The sequence below is a fragment of the Haliotis rufescens genome, unplaced genomic scaffold, assembly GCF_023055435.1.
Source record: "Haliotis rufescens isolate VD_foot unplaced genomic scaffold, xgHalRufe1.0.p SCAF_8, whole genome shotgun sequence".
Taxonomy (NCBI): domain Eukaryota; kingdom Metazoa; phylum Mollusca; class Gastropoda; order Lepetellida; family Haliotidae; genus Haliotis; species Haliotis rufescens.
The window spans coordinates 44367582-44388242 of NW_025964372.1; the positions used below are offsets into that span (position 1 = coordinate 44367582).

Consider the following 20661-nt stretch of genomic DNA (forward strand, 5'->3'; position numbering starts at 1 on the left):
GGTTCTTACAAAAATTCAAGATTTCTCCACAAAATATATCTCAATGATGTTATCAAGTTCTTGTGTAAACCTGACATCAACGCTAGAACTGGATAACTGGATATAGTCACACCGAAGGGTGAGGAGACGCAAAACTGTCATCAAACAAAAAAACTAGAAAATACAAGAATACAAGAACAATGCTGCCGGCTGGTTACAGATATACGCATGTAGAGTCAATAACTTTTGTGTTGTCAGTTGTTGTTCTTTTGTTATCACATTTGTAACATATCAAGGAGTTATTTAGAAGATACATATTTTTCTTACATCTATTCAGCACAACATCAAACAAATATTACAAAACGAAATATTTATCGTCATTGTAACATGAAAGTTACTTAAAATCGATGTTTAGGTGGAACTCATTTACTGAATTACGCAACCGAACTGTTGTTAGCAGAACGTCTCCGTATGCTTACCTTCGGCAACATGTATGGCATGAGGGGCGGCGACATAGACACCGACACCGACACCGTTTTGGAGTACAGCAAACTACGGTTAAACGATATAACGAACTCAAAGGGACCACAAAGTTTAGTTCGTAATAACTGTAGGTAGTTATACGAATATTTAAAGCATTTATACAGCAAATGGCCTGGACCAAAAATATGTTCGTTATATCCGTGAGTTCGTTATAAGCGTGTTCGTTATAAACGTAGTTTACTGTACTCCAATTATGATCGTAATTTTTCCAAAGGGGTGCACACGTTTTTACGCTCTTTTGTAAATAACAACACACAGCATTCATAAATTAAATTCTTTATCACAGTTTTTTTTCTCATTTGTATTTAAAATTTTGCAGGCATGTTTATCCTCAAGACGTATATTCTGTATGACCCCTATCAAAGATAGCGTCAGCTCGCCTGAAATTGAGGTGGCGACTGAAACAAGTCAAGTCAAACACGTGCGAGATTTGAACTTTATTGAGGCCAGAGTAATGGGAAGTTCCTTCATCATGTTGCCAATAATAGTCACACCAAATGACCTCGGGATGTACCATTCAGTGTCGTCGGTGTGAACTAGTCACGTGGAAGCATGGTTCAAAACCTGGACATCAAGCGATTCTGGAAGTTGGTTGGTTTGTTTGTTGTTTAACGCCGCACTCAGCAGTATTCCAGCTATATGACGGCGGTCTGTAAATAATCAAGTCCGGACCAGACAATCAAGTGATTAGTATCTTGTGCATCGATCCACGCAACTGGGATACGATGACATGCATCAAACCAAGTCGGCACTCGTGAAGAGCAACCTCCTCGTGGTGAGTGCTGGGTAACGCTAATCGCTCTTCCCCCGTGTGGAACCGGGGCAGAATATTTCCACAGCCTCCCATTGCTGGTCGTATGAGGCGACTAAAATGGGCAACCTGTTTGCCGTGGGTTGCGTCCCTGTGTCGGCGGAGGACGGGAGTCTGGTAGTTGAGGGCACTGGTTCCTGGAACTGTGTTCCTTTGTCCAACACACTACTTCGACCCTTACTTCGCCTAGACGGGTGGTAAGATGGGCCCGGTCTTATCAATCGGCTGGTCATGCCAGGCCCTGTGCGTAATATTGTAAATGCACACATGTGTTGTATTTTGATGTCTATTTTGGCCTTGGCCATGCATAATTTGTGTGAATTAACTATTTTGGATTATGTAAATTGCCTAGAGTCTTACGCCAGAAGGCGGTGGCTCATGGGCCAATCTGGTGATGTTGACCTCCGAATAATATATGTCTCCAACTTCTGTCAATGGCGGAACCAGTCTGGCATAGAGTTGGTAGATAAATGTAGCTATTCGCGTCATATTTGCTGGAGTATAGAACCCCTGTATCCCTGGTGTTTGCATCTTGGATATCCGTTGCAATGTAACACCGTCACTGTTGACGCTCCATGGTGGGTGGGGAGCGGGAGTTCTGAACTACTTTCTGTCATCATGTCTCTCCCACAACTTGGTTCCAATAGAAATGAAAAAAAGAGACGACTAGAAATTGACAATTCAACGGACAGTGTATCTCAAAACATAGATTCGTGGTCTAGATTTCTGGTGATTGAGGCCCAGGATCAATTGCCCCTTAAACTCAACCCTTTTGCGATTTCGAAAGCCGTTTCTGGGATTTGTGGCGAGGTTAAGAATGTCACGCGTCTCCGTGGTGGTTCCCTCTTGGTGGAATGTTTGCGGAGGCAGCAATCTCTTAATCTTTTGTCCATTCATGTATTTGCAAATGTAGAGGTTGTTGTGTCCGCACACAGGACATTGAACTCTTGCAGAGGTATTGTTCGCGATAGAGCTCGTTGCCTGGCTGACATGTCAGAAGATGAAATCACTGCAGAGTTGGAGGATCAGGCTGTCACGGCTGTTAAACGCTTTACCGTCAAGAAAGAGAGTGGCATTCAAAATACAAATACATATATGCTGACTTTTGCACGCTCATCTATTCCCCAATCTATTAAAGCAGGTTATAACAACATCGGAGTGGAGGTGTATGTCCCCAATCCACTCCGATGTTTCACTTGTCAACACTTTGGACATGGTTCAAAATCATGTCGTAACTCAGTGGTTTGTTCTCGCTGTGGTGACGATCATGATGGAACCAGTTGTACAAATGCTGCCAAATGTGCTAACTGTGGCAATGACCATGTCGCCTCATCCAAGTCCTGCCCTGTGTGGCAGACAGAATCTAAAATAATCAAAATTAAATGTGAACAAAACATTTCCTACAATGATGCAAAACAACTTGTAAAAAAACAGTCAACATCTCCCTCAACTTTGCATTATTCTGCAGCTGTTTCCCGTCCTGTCGCTACTTCCTCTATTCATTGTCAGACTGATTTGTCTTGGATTATATCTGATCAACCAGTTCCAACCAAATCAGTTACTCCTCCAAAGTCAGTTGAACATCAGCCTAGTTACTCAATCACTTACTCTACAGCAGAAACTCAGACCAGTAATCAGAATGTGGGTCAATCTGACCCAGCTGTTACAGCACCAGCCGTTGACATCGTCCACTCATCAAAAAAAGGAAAGAAAAAACTGAACAGACAAGCTGCCAGGGTACCCTCTCCACCAGAGGTACCAGTTCACAACTCCTTTGAACCTCTGGACATGGAGGTAACTCCGTCTTTGGAGACCAGAAGGAGTTCCTCTCCCTCACGTTTGCGTGGGAGATCACCAATTGAGCCACCATGAATCAATCATCAAATTTAATTCAATGGAACTGTAGAGGACTTAGGAATAATTATGATGATTTACAACTCTTAATTCAGGATTTTAAACCATCTGCATTCTGTTTACAAGAAACATATTATAAAGACACTGACAAATTTGATATTAGAGGTTATACCTCATACAATTTCTTTTCACCTCCAGGTGCTAAAGCCACTGGAGGTTCTTCAATTTTAATAAAACACGACGTCATCCATAGCCCCGTTCATCTTACTACTCCCCTTCAAGCTGTTGCAGTCCGTGTAACTTTGCACATAATTTTTACTTTGTGCTCGTTATATATTCCACCATCTACTTCTCTCCGACAGTCTGAACTTCAAGCTCTCTATGATCAACTCCCCAAGCCCTGTGTTATAATGGGTGATCTCAATGGTCATAATCCACTTTGGGGTAGTGTTCAGACAAATAATAAGGGGAAGCTTTTGGAAGACTTCATTTCAAACAATGACTTATGTATTTTTAACGATGGTTCAAACACATATCTACATCCCGGTACAGGTACTTACTCTGCACTGGATTTATCAGTTACAGGTTCTGCTTTATTAAACGAATTTGAATGGTCTGTCCATACAGACCTATGTGGCAGTGATCATTTTCCAACCATTTTAAAACCTGTCTTGCCTTCAGATGTTCCTCCTTCAACACGATTGAACTTCAATAAGGCCAACTGGCCTTTGTTTGAAATGCTTGCATCCACTAAATTAAAACCTGATCTGTTTCTTGACGCTACTGATCCTGTGCAATTATTTTCAGATGAATTGAACAAAATAGCAGATGAATGTATTCCTAAGTCCTCTACAAATCCACATATCCGTAAACCATGGTTCAATAATGACTGCAAACAAGCTAGGAAGGCACGGAAAAAGGCTGAACACTTTTTCCGTCGCCATCCCATGGTCCATAATTTGAATAAATATAAAATCTTAAATGCTAAAGCCAGGCGTACGTTTAAACAAAACAAACGGCAATCTTGGCAACATTATGTTTCCAAGATAAACTCGCGAACGCCCATGTCCAAAGTATGGAACATGATACAAAAAATTAAAGGTAAGGGTTCTAAATGTAGCGTCCATCATCTTAAGAATGGGGATGAACTACTAACTAATAAATCGGATATTGCAAATAAACTAGGTGAAACGTTAGCTAAACATTCTTCTTCCTCAAATTATGTCCCTCAATTCCAAAAATTTCAAAAACAGCAGGAAAAGAAAACTATAAATTTTAAATCAGATAATGGGGAAGATTATAATGAAATATTTTCGATCCATGAACTTCATACAGCTCTTGGACAAGCTCATGATACTGCTACAGGAGCTGATAATGTACACTATCAACTCCTGAAGCACTTACCAGAACAGTGTTTAGAAACCCTTTTGTTGATTTTTGATGATATATGGACATCAGGTAAGTTTCCTTCTTCCTGGCGTGATGCCATAGTTATACCCGTACCGAAACCTGGACGGGATCACAGTGATCCCTCAAATTATAGACCCATTTCATTGACCAGTTGCGTTTGCAAAACCATGGAACGCATGGTCAACAATAGATTAACATGGTACTTGGAATCAAATAATTTACTTACAAATATCCAGTGTGGCTTTCGAAAGAATCGCAGTACCGTTGACCATTTAGTACGGTTAGAATCATTTGTGAAAAATGCAATCATTAATAACCAGCATGCAGTGTCTATCTTTTTCGATTTAGAAAAAGCGTATGACACAACGTGGAAACACGGGATTTTAAAGGATTTACATGATTTTGGATTGAGAGGCCGTTTCCTGAATTTATATCCAAGTTTTTAACTGGCAGACAATATTCCAGATCCGCGTGGGTTCTACCCTGTCTGATCATTATCATCAGGATCAGGGTGTCCCACAAGGCAGTATTTTGTCTGTAACTTTATTTAGTATAAAAATAAATAGTCTTTCAAAGGTTTTAAGTGATTCAGTAGATGGATCCCTTTTCGTGGATGATTTTAATGTTTCTTGTCGAGGTAAAAATATGCATACAATAGAGAGGCAGTTACAAATCTGTCTCAATAAAATTCAAAAATGGTCCCTCGAAAACGGGTTTAAATTTTCGAAATCAAAAACTAATTGTATACATTTCTGCAGAAAATATAAGCCGCATAAGGACCCTGAACTATATTTAGATGGCACCCCTATCAAAATTGTTCAAGAGGCCAAATTCTTGGGCCTTATTTTTGATAGTCATTTAACTTTCCTTCCGCATATTAATTACCTTAAAGCTAAATGCCTGAAGGCACTCGATTTGTTGAGAGTAGTTTCAAATTCTAAGTGGGGAGGGGATCAAAAAACCCTCCTACACTTGTACAGGTCATTGATCCGTTCAAAACTCGATTATGGCTCCATCGTATACGGTGGAGCCTGCAAAAGTAACTTAAAAAAACTGGATACTGTCCATCATCAGGGCCTAAGGCTTTGCCTTGGAGCCTTTAGGACGTCTCCAATTCACAGTCTGTATATAGAAGCAGATGAACCTTCTCTTAAACATCGCCGTCTGAAATTATCATTACAATATGTTACTAAATTATATTCAAATCAGTCAAATCCAGCTTTTAACTGCGTCTTTAATCCTCTTTACCAAGATATTTATAATAAAAAATCGTCTGTTATTCCACCACTTGGAATCCGAATCCAGTCTGACATGTCTGCCGCAAATATTAAATTGCAAGATATAGCTCCCTTTCAACTGTTTACATCACCTCCTTGGCAAATGGTAAGGCCAGAGGTAGATCTTTCCTTAACAAAATTAAAGAAATCAGTTACTAACCAATTAATTTATCAACAAGAATACCATCAATTAAGAAACACTTACGACACTTATAAATCTATATTTACAGATGGATCCAAGGATGGTGGCACAGTTGCTAGTGCCACCGTCATTGGATCCAGAACATTATCTTCACGATTACCTGATAGCAGTTCCATATTCACAGCAGAGGCAAACGCCATTTTTACAGCACTAAAATATATCAGTAATCAATCAAAACATACACAATTCATTATTTTCTCTGATTCACTTTCATGCCTTCAGGCAATTAAAAATATGTCATCCAAACATCCACTTTTAATCCAAATTCTCGAATTATTAAATGATCTTGCTACTGGCCAATATGACATCGTCTTTTGTTGGTTACCAAGCCATGTTGGCATCACTGGTAACACAATGGCCGATGCTGCTGCTAAAGCAGCACTCACCAAATCTGTGACACCACTTCTCATACCCTACACTGATTATAAACCTGCAATTAGATCTTACATTCGTGATCTGATGCAAAAGAAGTGGGACACCCAAGTAGGTATCAATAAATTACATGAAATTAAACCAAATATCGGTTACACCTACTTGGGCTGTCAGTCCAGATTTGAAGAGGTCATTATGCGACGATGTCGTATTGGCCACAGCAGATACACACATGAATATTTATTAAAAGGTGAGGATCCTCCGTTTTGTATCCCTTGTGATGAAAGAATCACGGTCAAGCATGTCCTGCTTGACTGCATTGATTTTTCCATCACAAGGGATAAATATTTCAATTCGTCATCTATTAAGGATCTTTTTAGCAGTATCGATTCTCGTTTAATCATTGGTTTTTTAAAAGAAATAGAGTTGTGTGCAAAATTTTGATTGTGTTTTGTGAAATATAAATATTTTATGATCGGTAGATTAAATTAGCAACTGAGAATGTTAGTGGCTGTATCCTCGAGGGGGGTTAAAGTACTGTAAAATTATTGTCCTCCTGAGAGGGTACATAAGTTCCACTTCTTTCAAGGTAAATTTAGAACTATCGTGTTTTTAATCGTAGAATATGTGTCATTTTAAGATGTAAGGCTAACTCTGCCAATAATCGCCACCACTTGAAGGGATGATGTAAATCCTGCTGGGACCCATGCAGGTAGCTAAGGTACTGTAAGTCCCCATGGTCCCCAGTGTGGTGATCTCCCTTCAGGGGCTTGCGATCTATAGCCCGTTTTTATCATGTTATTGTTATGTATAAGTGTTATCCTTTTTTATGATCCCATACTAGTTTTAAAATCTTTTTCTGTGATAAGTCTAGTACTTTTTACTGTCCTTCGTTGGCAGGTTTTTATATAAGTATAATTGTATTTATAAACATAAAACCTTGATAGTCACGATATGGCTGCAATATTGCCGATGTGACTTTAAATATAACTCACTCACTCACTCAAACCAAGTCAGCGAGCCTGACCTACCGATCCCGTTAGTAGCCTCTTACAGCAAGCTTAGTCGCCTGTTATGGCAATCATGGGTTGCTGAGGACCTATTCTAACCCAATACGGTTTTTTACAGGAAGGACGTCAACACTGCCGGACTACATTGCCTGGGGAAACCTGCGGATTCCAAAGCGTTATGAAAAACAGAATTAGTGTTGATAGTCAATTGAACAGTATTATGCTCCTGGGTATTGCTAACACCAAAATGCAAACTGTATATATTCAGTCTATGGCCAGTTTATTATGTTATGGCAACGGGAAAGAATATCCATCACATTTACATATATTCAATATAAACTGTTACATTCAAAACGTCAAAGAAACACAATTACCATTCTCGAATATCAATGGAGTACGGTAAACAAATAGAATAAGCCGAAGGATTCATCATATTTCCTGCTGGTCAGATAATAATAAATATAAAATGAGAAAAACCTTTCCCTAACCACAATAAATCCCTGCTAAACATTGTACGGATTCGACGATTTACGATTCCGACGATGACATAAGCATGTAATTTGGAACCGAGCGCTTTCAAAAGTAGAAATAAGAGGTATCTAATCTACTGTGGGACTACATCAAATCATTTCTTAGAAATCGATATGTCATCTCCCTATGTAGGGGTGATAGGTTGTAGAATTAGTAAAAATAATAATGAAGGAATCTAATTTTGTACAAAAATGTATTTAATGACCAGATTTTATATCTCCCAACAGAAAAATATTTATCTGTAGTTATGGTCAACATTAACCTGACCAACTCCTGGTTGAAATAAGCTTAAGCCTACCGGCACAACAACTGCCAACGGAAACATCCTCAAGTAGGGCTCAATACCACCTTTCGTTCAATCATAGGAGGGGCGGCCGGGTAGCCTAGTGGTTGAAGCGTTGGCTCGTCACGCCGAAGACCCGGGTTCGATTCCCGACATGGGTACAATGTGTGAAGCCCATTTCTGGTGTCCCCCGCCGTGATATTGCTGGAATATTGCTAAAAGCGGCGTAAAACTCACTCACTCACTCACTCACTCAATCATAGGAACGTTTTGAGGAAGATTCATCATACTGCTATCAACCTGCAGGTCATATATTCACAGGTGACTTCTCTGTTGTTGACAATAACAACCTTCGTCAGTCACAAAAGAACCAAGTTCCATTCAGTCAAAACATTTGATTTTCAAACTTTGTACACCACTACCCCACATGAAAAACTTAAGGAAAAACGTGGTGTACACAGATATAGTTACGTATCTATTTACAGAGGTTCAGGACAATTTGTAAAAAACGAAAGCAAATGCCATCTGAAGTTTACTGAGAAAACAACATGTGAAATGCTCGACTTCCTCACTGATAATATCTACGTAAAATTTAGGGATAAGACATTTAGGCAAGAAGTAGGTATCCCCATGAGCACCAATTGTGCTCCCCTTCTTGCAGATCTGCTTCTTTATGCATATGAACCGGAATTTCTGTTCGGATTAGCAAAGTCAAAACAAAGTAATTTGGTCAAGAAGTTTAACTTAAGCTCAAGTTATGTCGATGATCTGATATCGTTCAATAACAATCAAATAGCCAATTCCCTTCCACTGATTTACCCACCTGAACTAGAAATAAAGGAGACCAGTGAGACCATCTTATCTGTTTCATATTTAGATTTATGCATAAAGCCACAGAGTGTTTTTGTGACAAAACACTCTCAACTAGACTGTATGATAAGAGGGGAAGACTTCAACTTTCCAAAAGTCAACTTTCCCTTCATGTCAAGCAATATTCCAGCAGCTCCAGCCTTTGGTGTATACATTTCGCTACTTTTGAGATCGGGCATGCTCTTTCTACCAAGGTTTCCGAGCGCGCCATACGACTCTTGCTCAGAAGTTGTTTGATCAAGGTTACAAAAGTCAAGGCCTCAGTAAAGTTTTCAAAAAGATTAATGGTAGACATGTGGTGGACATTTCCATATTTGACGCATCAGTGACAAAATGATGTCCGATGTTTCCTTTTTATGCAGTGTAAATAACAGTGACACAGAGACCTTCAAATTCTCCAGAAATATCTGCCAAACCGAGTCAACCGTTCAATATCGACTATTTCATGAGCATGAGTTTATGAATTTATGATACCAGGGGTTCGCAAAAATGTGAACGTATTCTGCCCAATGGGTAGCACCCGTCACAAACACATGCAAGTCAAGTCAATTATTCACCTAAAAAACACGGGAACATATGGTACAAGTCAAATTAGGGAACTGCATCGGACTTCAATTTTGTCACTGATGTGTCAAATTTGGAAATGTCCACATTTCTAACATAAACCAATAACATGATCAACGTATGCTTTACTATTAATTAATCCATTGACAGCTTTTTGAAAACATCGTTATATATTTCCGTTTCCTGGCCGTTATTGTCACTTATACTGAATGTTATCATATGCTTTATTGTCAGCCTTGGTGACGTCATCTAAACCTGAATAGACGTTGTCGGTCACACCAGCCTCACTGCCAGCCTGCGGACTCTCTTCAGTTGATGTGTCTCTGTCTATGACGTCACTCATCTTCACAGGCTGGTTTACGTCAGCCGATCTCCATGACAACCTGGAACATATGATGGAAGATGATAAGTGATCACGAGAGAACAAGGCAATATGCATGTATGTGTGTATGTCTGTCGAATTATATCCAGGTTGGCAGATAAAGGGATATTTAAATTTTCATTTGTCCTAATTGTTATATGCATATTGCTTATACTTTTATGGAAACTTAAGGTCAGACTTGTAAATAACAAAATAAAAGGAAAATATCAGTAAACTTGAAAAATGATCCACAGAAGGTGTATTGATATATCACTGTACGTGTTAATGTGTGGACTGCAATGAGATTACCTGTGCATGTTTGTGTATGTGACTCTCATGGTTGTAGCAAACAACACAGGATCACCGAACGGTAAATGCAGCGTTTAATTGGACATGTAAAAGTGACATTTAAAGTTTACAAAAATCTCGAAAACATACTAAAAGAAAGTTGATTATTATGTTTACTATTAGTAAACGTTCTTCCTGTCGAATCAGATCTGAGTTAGAAATGAATAACTAACATAGCTTACATGTGTCTAATTCCTTCGTCCCAATGTATTTTTATTAACACTTGTTAACATTGTTTTTATTGTTTAGGAGAATGTTGATGGATATTTGACAAACTTTTGTGAATTAGAAGTGCCAATTAATGTTTGCAATTTTGAGAATAATGTAGGCATGCAATTAATGAATCGATAGAACATTTATGCCGATTACCTCCCAGTTCGCAAGAGACACATCACGAGAGCACCAATCAAAAGCAGCGTTACAACGATTCCAACAGCTCCACCAATCACACTCCACATCACTTGCGAGGAAGTCCTCACAGGAACAGCAGTCGTCACCGTGGACATTGTCTGTGCTATCAAAACGGAACTTCGGGTGAAAATACGCACGACGTGCTCAGAGATAAGTACCTAAGCACTATGAACCATTTTTGGAAAAGTTTTGAAACCGGCGATTTCAGTTCTCCCAATGTAGAAACTCGGTTGTAACGATGAGCTGTTAGAAGATACTATGGAGCTCCTACAGTAGAGTTTGAAGCATAAATAACATTTTACTCGATCCCTGTTTGTGTGTGTTTGTCTCTCTGTGTGTTTGTCTCTCTGTGTGTGTGAGTTGTCTGTATGTGTGTATGTGTGTATGTGTGTGTGGTGTGCATGTCCGTTTGCGTGCATGTGTGTCTCTGTGTGTGTGACTGTGTCTGTCTGTGTTTCTGTATATGTGTCTGTGCGTGCGTGCGTGGATGCGTGTCTGTGTGTGTGTGACTGTGTCTGTCTGTGTTTCTGTATGTGTGTCTGTGCATGCGTGCGTGTATGTGTGCTGTGTGTGTCCGTGTGTCTGTCCGTGTGCGTGGATGCGTGCATGTGTGTCTGTGGTTTTGACTGCTAAGAGGAATGCTTAATGTTACACAATGCTCCGATCGTAGTAGTTAGCATAGAAACTAAGACAGTTCTACAGGTGCATCGACAAATACATACTTCTTGTATCCACGTGACATCGGGCACCAGTGAAGCCATCCAGACACCTCCCTGGACAGTGGCCGTCCATTACGTCACACGTGACGTCACAATGTCCACACCGAGAACAGTCAGGCCAGTATGTCCCGGCCTTACAGGCTGAAACACAAACAGTATTATTCATATCTTTAGCATTGACACCACACTCCATACTTTGACAATTCAAGTGTCTTGTGTGTAGTGTCATATTGAGACCTTATATGCTGTATTTACCTGAATACATGCGGCTTTAATCTTTTTATCCATGAATCAATGCTAGAACCGCAAAAACGTTTTATTCAAAGGTATATTTGTGGGGGAGAATAGATTTTTATCATCTGAAACTGGCTCCCAGAGGAGATATTGCTTGGGTGAGATCAAGCGATATCTACACTGAAGATATCGCTGCAATGAAATTGCATCATAATTCTTTGCAGACCTTTGTGACGTCATTGGTTACCATGACGTCACAATCAAATGACATCACTAATGGCTCTGCTACTGAAGCTGTTTGCAGTACTTTTTAAATCTAAGACACTGTTTTTTACTGTCTACAAATTGAAAAAGTTGGAAGAATGATGTAAGATGATAAATAAAATCTCATCCTCGTGTCTTTTGATATCAGATATATCAACACTCGTTGATAAAAGTTAATTATAAAAAGACACTCTGGTGAGATTATCTATACCTCAACAATAACCCAGCCAATCGGTAATAATATGGACATTATTTACTTCCGGACAACATGCAAATATGTAATGACTATTGCTATAAGTTTAAACATCTTTCTAGAAAGTTACAAAAGTCACAAGATTAATGGAAGCTGTTCTGACAATTATATCGACTATTCTCTCAGATTCGGCAAATGACAAGAATAAAAAAAGACTGAAGACAAAAAAAGACACAAAGCGATATGAGAAGCTACGTGATAGATGTTAGATGTGTGTAGCTCGTTTCACGATTGGCTAAAATGGTTTTACAAGGAGAGGTGTGCAACAATAAACTTAATAAAAAATGACCAATACGAGATGTGCGGCCCGAGAGAACCAGACCAATCCCATGGAACAACAGAAGATTTGATTGATATTTGGTACAGAGTTTCTGGGACCGGACGCTAGTTTGACACTATTCTCAGACTGTTTTACTAAAATTCACCTGAAACGTCTGTACAAAGAACGCAGAGTTTGTTTAAAACTACACAACATTTAGTACAGATTAAAGTAAGGGTAAATAACATGTGACGAGAGATGTGCCCTACGTAAGCCCAAAGCAGTGCGACCCGTGAAGATCCAGTGAGAATAGGTCTTCAGCAGCACATGCTTGTCGTAAAAAGGCGACTATGCTTGTCGTAAGAGGCGACTAACGGTGATCGGGTGGTCAGGTTCGCTGACTTGGCTGATGCATGTCATCGTATCCCAATTGCGTGGATCGATGCTCATGATGTCAATCACTGGATTGTCTGGTCCAGACTCGGTTCTTTACAGACCGCCGTCATATAGCTGGAATATTGCTGAGTGCGGCGTTAAACAACAAACAAACAAACTATAGAAGAGCAATTGCGGTAATACTGAAGAGGTGTTACTGAAGCCGAATCAACCTACTTTCTTGACAGTCAGTTCCAAGCCATCCATCTTCACACACACCTCCATCGCAGGCACCAGTCACGTGATCACAGGAAGAAGATGGAGTCCGACAATGGCGGGAATTGCAGAACTTGCTACAGTTTGTCCCGTACGTACTGCCTGGACATGCTGGGAACGTCATACAAACATACTAGGGGTGCAAACTATTGTAGGAGAACACTTTTCAAATCATGGATAACTAATATTTGAAATGCCTCTCGATAACTGGTTGCATTCAATCAGTAACAGCTGAGTGAGGTGAAATGGGCGTTATTGCACTGATAGAGCGAGGTGCATACACGTATATTTGTTGGTGTGTCATTTTGTGTGTATTGTGTGTGCGCGTGTGTGTGTGACTGCTTGTACGTACTAGTCCGTTGTCATGCCGATCTTATAGTGTTAGCCCACAGAGATACCATGCCGCAGTTTGCCATAAATATCCCTCTCAGACACAGTAAAACAGTTTTGAGCCGACCAGTCCTTGTTTTATCCCCTTAATGCCGAGCGCCAGGCAGGGTAACAACAACTACATCCTTGCGCAATTGGGACGGTTCTGCAAATATATTATATTCGAAATATATAAGAGTGTTTGTTTAGTGTTCGTTACAAGAGCGCCTGATGTCATCGATCGAATTGGCATTGTCCACAGACTAGTATGTATTGTCTTAGACTCGTATGTATTGGCTTCTCATGCTGGGAGCGTCAAACAAACAAAAGTGTGAAACACTATGCTACCTATCGTAGGACAGCTATATTTAAATGGACAACGATTAAGGATATCCCGATGACAATTTGCAGTAAAAAAAAGTAACAACAAAATATGTGTGTTTCTGTTGCATTTATCAAAAACCTGTGACATTGATTCAACTCACGTTGTCGACAGTCCGTGTTCATCCAGCCGTCCCGGCACCCATCTGCACAAGCCCCATTGACGTCACAGGAGGATGACGTTGTAATGCAGTTGCGGGAGTTGCAGAACTGATCGCAGCGAATACCATACCGTCCTTTTTCACGACATTCTGAAGAATTTACTTAAATAATTGATACACGTTTGTATTTCCAAGACGAACATGCGATATTTCTTGATATTCGTTTTAAATCAATTAGAAACACATAATATATAATACCTGTCTACAGGTCCCCAGGGCACACACCACTGACAGAATGTCCTCACCTGTACACTGCTGTCCCTGTCTACACTACCCAGGACATACACCATTGACAAAATCTCCTCACCTGTACACTGCTGTCCCTGTCTACACTACCAGGCATACACCACTGACTGAATCTCCTCACCTGTACACTGCTGTCCCTGTCTACACTCCCCAGGACATACACCACTGACTGAATCTCCTCACCTGTACACTGCTGTCCCTGTCTACAGTACCCAGGACATACACCACTGACAGAATGTCCTCACCTGTATACTGCTGTCCCTGCCACCCTGTCTACAGTACCCAGGACACACACCACTGACTGAACCTCCTCACCTGTATACTGCTATCCCTGCCAGCCTGTCTACAGTACCCAGGACATACACTACTGACAGAATGTCCTCACCTGTACACTGCTGTCCCTGTCTACAGTACCCAGGACATACACCACTGACTGAATCTCCTCACCTGTATACTGCTGTCCCTGCCACCCTGTCTACAGTACCCAGGACATACATCACTGACAAAATCTCCTCACCTGTTCACTTCTGTTCCTGTCTACAGTCCGCAAGACACACAGCCCTGACAGAATGTCCTCACCTGTACACTGCTGTTCCTGTCTACAGTCCCTGGGACACACAGCCCTGACAGAATGTCCTCACCTGTACACTGCTGTCCCTGTCTACAGTCCCCAAGACACACAGCCCTGACAGAATATCCTCACCTGTACACTGCTGTTCCTGTCTACAGTCCCTGGGACACACAGCCCTGACAGAATGTCCTCACCTGTACACTGGTGTTCCTGTCTACAGTCCGCAAGACACACACCACTGACTGAATCTCCTCACCTGTATACTGCTGTCCCTGCCACCCTGTCTACAGTACCCAGGACACACACCACTGACTGAACCTCCTCACCTGTATACTGCTGTCCCTGCCACCCTGTCTACAGTACCCAGGACACACACCACTGACTGAATCTCCTCACCTGTACACTGCTGTCCCTGCCACCCTGTCTACAGTACCCAGGACACACACCACTGACTGAATCTCCTCACCTGTACACTGCTGTCCCTGTCTACAGTCCCCGGGATATACACCACTGACAGAATGTCCTCACCTGTACACTGCTGTCCCTGTCTACAGTACCCAGGACATACACCACTGACTGAATCTCCTCACCTGTACACTGCTGTCCCTGTCTCTGCTGTCCCTGCCACCCTGTCTACACTCCCCAGGACATACACCACTGACTGAATCTCCTCACCTGTACACTGCTGTTCCTGTCTACAGTCCCTGGGACACACAGCCCTGACAGAATGTCCTCACCTGTACACTGCTGTCCCTGTCTACAGTCCGCAAGACACACAGCCCTGACAGAATGTCCTCACCTGTACACTGCTGTTCCTGTCTACAGTCCCTGGGACACACAGCCCTGACAGAATGTCCTCACCTGTACACTGCTGTTCCTGTCTACAGTCCCCAAGACACACACCACTGACTGAATCTCCTCACCTGTACACTGCTGTCCCTGCCACCCTGTCTACAGTACCCAGGACATACATCACTGACAAAATCTCCTCACCTGTTCACTTCTGTTCCTGTCTACAGTCCGCAAGACACACAGCCCTGACAGAATGTCCTCACCTGTACACTGCTGTTCCTGTCTACAGTCCGCAAGACACACAGCCCTGACAGAATGTCCTCACCTGTACACTGCTGTTCCTGTCTACAGTCCCTGGGACACACAGCCCTGACAGAATGTCCTCACCTGTACACTGCTGTTCCTGTCTACAGTCCGCAAGACACACACCACTGACTGAATCTCCTCACCTGTACACTGCTGTCCCTGTCTACAGTACCCAGGACACACACCACTGACTGAATCTCCTCACCTGTACACTGCTGTCCCTGTCTCTGCTGTCCCTGCCACCCTGTCTACACTCCCAAGGACATACACCACTGACTGAATCTCCTCACCTGTACACTGCTGTACACTGCTGTCTCTGTCTACATTACCCAGGACATACATCACTGACAGAATGTCTTCACCTGTACACTGCTGTCCCTGTCTACAGTCCCTGGGACACACAGCCCTGACAGATTGTCCTCGCCTGTACACTGCTGTTCCTGTCTACAGTCCCCGGGACACACAGCCCAGACAAAAATCTCTTCACCTGTACACTGCTGTCCCTGTCTACAGTCCGCAAGACACACAGCCCTGACAGAATCTCCTAACCTGTACAGTTATCCCTGCCACCATGTCTACAGGTCCCCAGGACACACACCACTGACTGAATCTCCTCACCTGTACACTGCAGCCCTTGCCACTCTGGTCCACAGCCGCCAGGACACACGCCGGTGAGAGGGTCACACGTGTCATGTGAACACCCACCACACAAATGGTTACAGTTTGTTCCATATGTGCCATGGCTACACACTGAAATGGAAACACATTTTCCAAATAATTCTGTGTCTTTAGTAGTACATATCATTTTCAACAGTCTTCTTCGCATTATGAAAATGCGATAGATACCGAAAGCAAAAGTTCTGCATAGTCAAGTCAATTGGTGTCAATTGACTTTTCATGTTTCTGTTGTGAATATTGTCAAACTTTAATACGTATTACCTATTCCCGGCTTCTTAACTGGCTTAATTTCACAATTTTACAAACAACCAAATTGAAAATCAAACGTGATACAATACGTATAGGCAGACATAGACACAGTGAGTGAGTGAGTTAGGTTTAACGCCGCTTTTAACAGTATTCCAGTTATATCGCGACGTGTCAGCTTAATGTGGGAGGAAAGCCTGAAGTGATGCAGGTCTAAGACGTTTACCACTTCGGTGAAACCCACGAGCACGGGTATGGTGCTGACAAACCTAGAAACATAATTTGGGCGAACCGGGATTCGAACCCACAATCATAGGTTTCTGGCGTGGCCAAGGGACGCAACTCTGCACAGCGAATCGCGGCGCCTTAGACGACTGGGCCACCCGTGCCCCCCTACATAGACACAGACATAGCTCTAGATCTATACTTAACACCGTTGTCTCGAACTTTGATGTGCCGAAGTTACGGTTGTCTGGAAGTATTAAAAGTCTTAGTCCCTGCGTTATTCCTTTTTTATTCATCATTTTTTAACCTCGAATGTGTCGAAGTTACGGTTGTCTCGAAGTCATATTACAGTCCTGAACATTTAAGTTACTAGGATAAGCCAACATTTCATTATTCATTTTCTCGTTTTTTGTTGTCACATATTTTCTTCATGCCAATCGGAAAATATATGCTGAGTTTATTCTTCGTTTGTGTCAAACCTCGTATTATTCATGTATTAAAATGAAAACATTAATGAATTCTTGTAATTTTTATTAACCAAAAAGAAATGTATGACCTTTCACTGGGGAACTCAGCTAGGTCAAGGTCATCTAACCAAGAAAGGATCTCTGTTTCTGGCACGTGTGGCAAACTGATGTTTTATCTCGTAAATTGTTTCCTCATAAGGGAGGGGTGGTTGTAATATCTAAGAAATGGCGATCAGATATTGTATTATATTTACGTTATATTTACCGTACACCTCCACTTCACACAGATTGAGTGTCTGGTTATCGTGACTGATTGTCAGGTACCTCCCGTGACCGTCACACGTGACGTTATAGACACCGTCAGCCTCTTGGGTGTCGGAGGGGAAGGTGTAGCAGGTGACGCCGGTAGCTGAGCTAGTGTTGTGCAGGTTGATGATGGCACCGCGAATCCTCCTTACGACTAACATATGACAAGAATTGATACAAATAATACACCTCATCACAACTTATGCAAGCGCCGACTCCATAACCTTCTCAAAAATGCACACTCTGAACGCATGCAGAAATTGTTTATCCATAACCCATGATATCGTCTACATAACAACGTCAACATACACTTTGTAATCAAGAGATTTTTAACTTCAACAATAGTATTTCTAGGGGACATGCTGAATGTTCTTACATGCCTTCCTGTTATAGATCCTGACATCGTATAGTCTGTACACCCGACCCAGGTCCACTGTCCACTGACTGGGTGGACTGGGTGGAATGGCCGGGTGGAAGCATGAGTTGGTAGCCACATTCTGCCTTCGGTCACCATCCACAGCTTTGTCGGGAGTCCATCCAGGATCAAAAGGAGCAATTGGGGATGAGGCTGGTCGCTGGTAGGCAACATTTTCTTCAAAATAAGTAAATAAAGAAAATATGCCACAGCTTCTGAAATGGTGTATCAAATATATCAAATGACTAAGATATTAACAGTACATGAGTATGAACAGAGACACAGATCCCCCGTTCCTCTCATCTACGCTACACATTGTATCGTTACTCTTCCTTTTGTGGTTATGAAGGGTGACAGATGCTGCCAAACATGCCATTATATCTACTGTTTGTTTGTTGTTTAACGCTGCACTCAGCAATATTCCAGCTATATGACGGCGGTCTGCAAGTAATCGAGTCTGGACCAGACAAACCAGTGATTGATAACATGAGCATCGATCCACGCAAATGGGAACCCGCTAGTCGCCTCTTACGACAAGCATAGTCACCTTTTACGGCAGGCACAGTCGTCTTTTACGGCAAGCATGGGTTGCTGAAGACTTATTCTACCCCGGATCCTCACGGGCCTTATATCTACTGTGTGTGGTATAATTGTACAAAGCAAATAACGTGCAAGTGTATAAATAGTCCAACATACGTTTTTGACAGTTGCTTCCCCGTCCTCCAGACCAGCCAATGTCACAGTCTGCTCCACAAACGCCCGTTGTGACATCACAGGATGTTCCACAGTGACATGAGAACCTGCAAGAATCTCCGAACCGTCCCGGGAGACAGGAACCTGGGAACAGACAACAGGGATAGACGAACAGTCAACTAGTTGTGTACCTATATCGGTTCGATCACTGTCAACACAGTTGTCATAAAACTATTGGAAATATCAAGATTTGTATCCGATTTTTCATTTTGAGCAGAACAAAAGTTAAGCGATATCCAGATCACCTGGTGAAATACTGATTTTATTTCTTCTGATATCTGCGAATTTCATTTTCATAGAATTATGCATATTTTTTTTAATTTTCTGAAATGTTGCAACTGTACTATTGGTCAGAAATAGTCCCATTCAACATTTAGTATCTCATGTCAAAACCGTAAAATATATGACCTGTCCTTGAGTCAACAGGCGATTCTGTCGAATTAGGAGATAAACCTACTGTGTTTTGAAATTTGATATAGTCCCACTGTAGAGTAGATACCTCTTATTTCAATTTGGAACCGAGCGCCTTAGCGAGTAATAGAGGAAATATTGATATGCCTTAGAGTTCCGGAAATCTTTGCATTATATAATAAATCAGTTAATAGATTATAATATATCATAAGTATATTGTGCTCCAGAACGACAGGAATTGCGCAATAGGAGATTATCATGCGTCAATATCAGATTTTAGCATCTCTTTCAATACAACTTATTTATTCCTCATCATGCAGACACACACCTCTTTCATACCTACAAACATCGCCATACTCACCGCATATCAGTTGCATCAGGCAAAATGACGCGACAATCCTCACGCCCGCCATGTTTATCAACCAGGAAGTCAACTGCTCACACGTATCAAATTTCGTACTCACATACCTTTGAATCAGCCGACCGCGTATTTATGCACCCCAACCCACAACCCATCTACAAACAATAACTAAAACGAGGAAAGTCTTTAAAGGGCACTGATCTCTGGGACCGGGACTGGTTATTGCCTTTGTTATTGTTTTTATCCGTGGATACCCGGATGATATCAATGAAATCTCAACTACATGTAGTTCGCGACCTGTGCTGCGCCAAACGTAAGCGCATTTGCCACTTTTATTGATATAAATTATTGATATAACTATAGTTTTGTCTTGGAATTGATAAAGAAATGTAGGTATACTTGGGGGTCGCAACAGTAATGCTCACCTGAGCATTGCTTACTTGATAGTTTGTATATGTTAAAGTGCATGTGTAAATGTTTTACTTTGGCAGTTTATTAAACGCCTAAATATTCAGTTATTTTACAAATGGACTGAAACATATGTCCATATGTATTAAAATGATAACGATTCCAAGCATTTCGGAGTTTAATTTCATCAACTAGTGACCGAAAATGATTGCCTTAAAGGAAAACGAAAGACAAAGTACATTTCTAAATATGTGCCTTCCAATCCCAGCACCCACCCACCAACACACCCACCACCAACAACACTTTGTGCTCCAAGCCATGGTCCATGTGAGAGTGTTTTCACACAAACCTACCGAAAA

General features: G+C 41.5%; 2 protein-coding genes across 2 annotated transcripts in view; one reads left to right on the top strand and one right to left on the bottom strand.

Annotated features, from left to right (window-relative positions):
* LOC124151958 (multiple epidermal growth factor-like domains protein 10) overlaps positions 1 to 20661 on the top strand; it is a 69346-nt gene that overhangs the window by 26275 nt on the left and 22410 nt on the right. The window lies entirely within an intron of this gene.
* On the bottom strand, positions 9261 to 19962 carry LOC124151932 (multiple epidermal growth factor-like domains protein 10). The gene is made up of 10 exons (XM_046524629.2): positions 19895 to 19962; positions 19066 to 19206; positions 18331 to 18546; positions 17914 to 18108; positions 16651 to 16782; positions 14061 to 14207; positions 13168 to 13317; positions 11549 to 11686; positions 10785 to 10929; positions 9261 to 10089 (listed from the first exon to the last, which is right to left on the bottom strand). Exons 1-10 carry the CDS (start codon positions 19944 to 19946, stop codon positions 9903 to 9905), a joined length of 1503 nt encoding a protein of 500 aa, XP_046380585.2. The 5' UTR covers positions 19947 to 19962; the 3' UTR covers positions 9261 to 9902.

Excerpts from the sequence above, each read along its gene's own strand:
- LOC124151932 (XM_046524629.2), bottom strand. The coding sequence starts at position 19,946 with ATGGCGGGCGTGAGGATTGTCGCGTCATTTTGCCTGATGCAACTGATA. Across the intron at positions 10,930-11,548 it reads ATGTCACGTGGATACAAGAA|CACAGACAATGTCCACGGTG; the intron begins GTATGTATTTGT and ends CCGTTTTGATAG. Across the intron at positions 10,090-10,784 it reads TGTCTCTTGCGAACTGGGAG|GTTGTCATGGAGATCGGCTG; the intron begins GTAATCGGCATA and ends CATATGTTCCAG.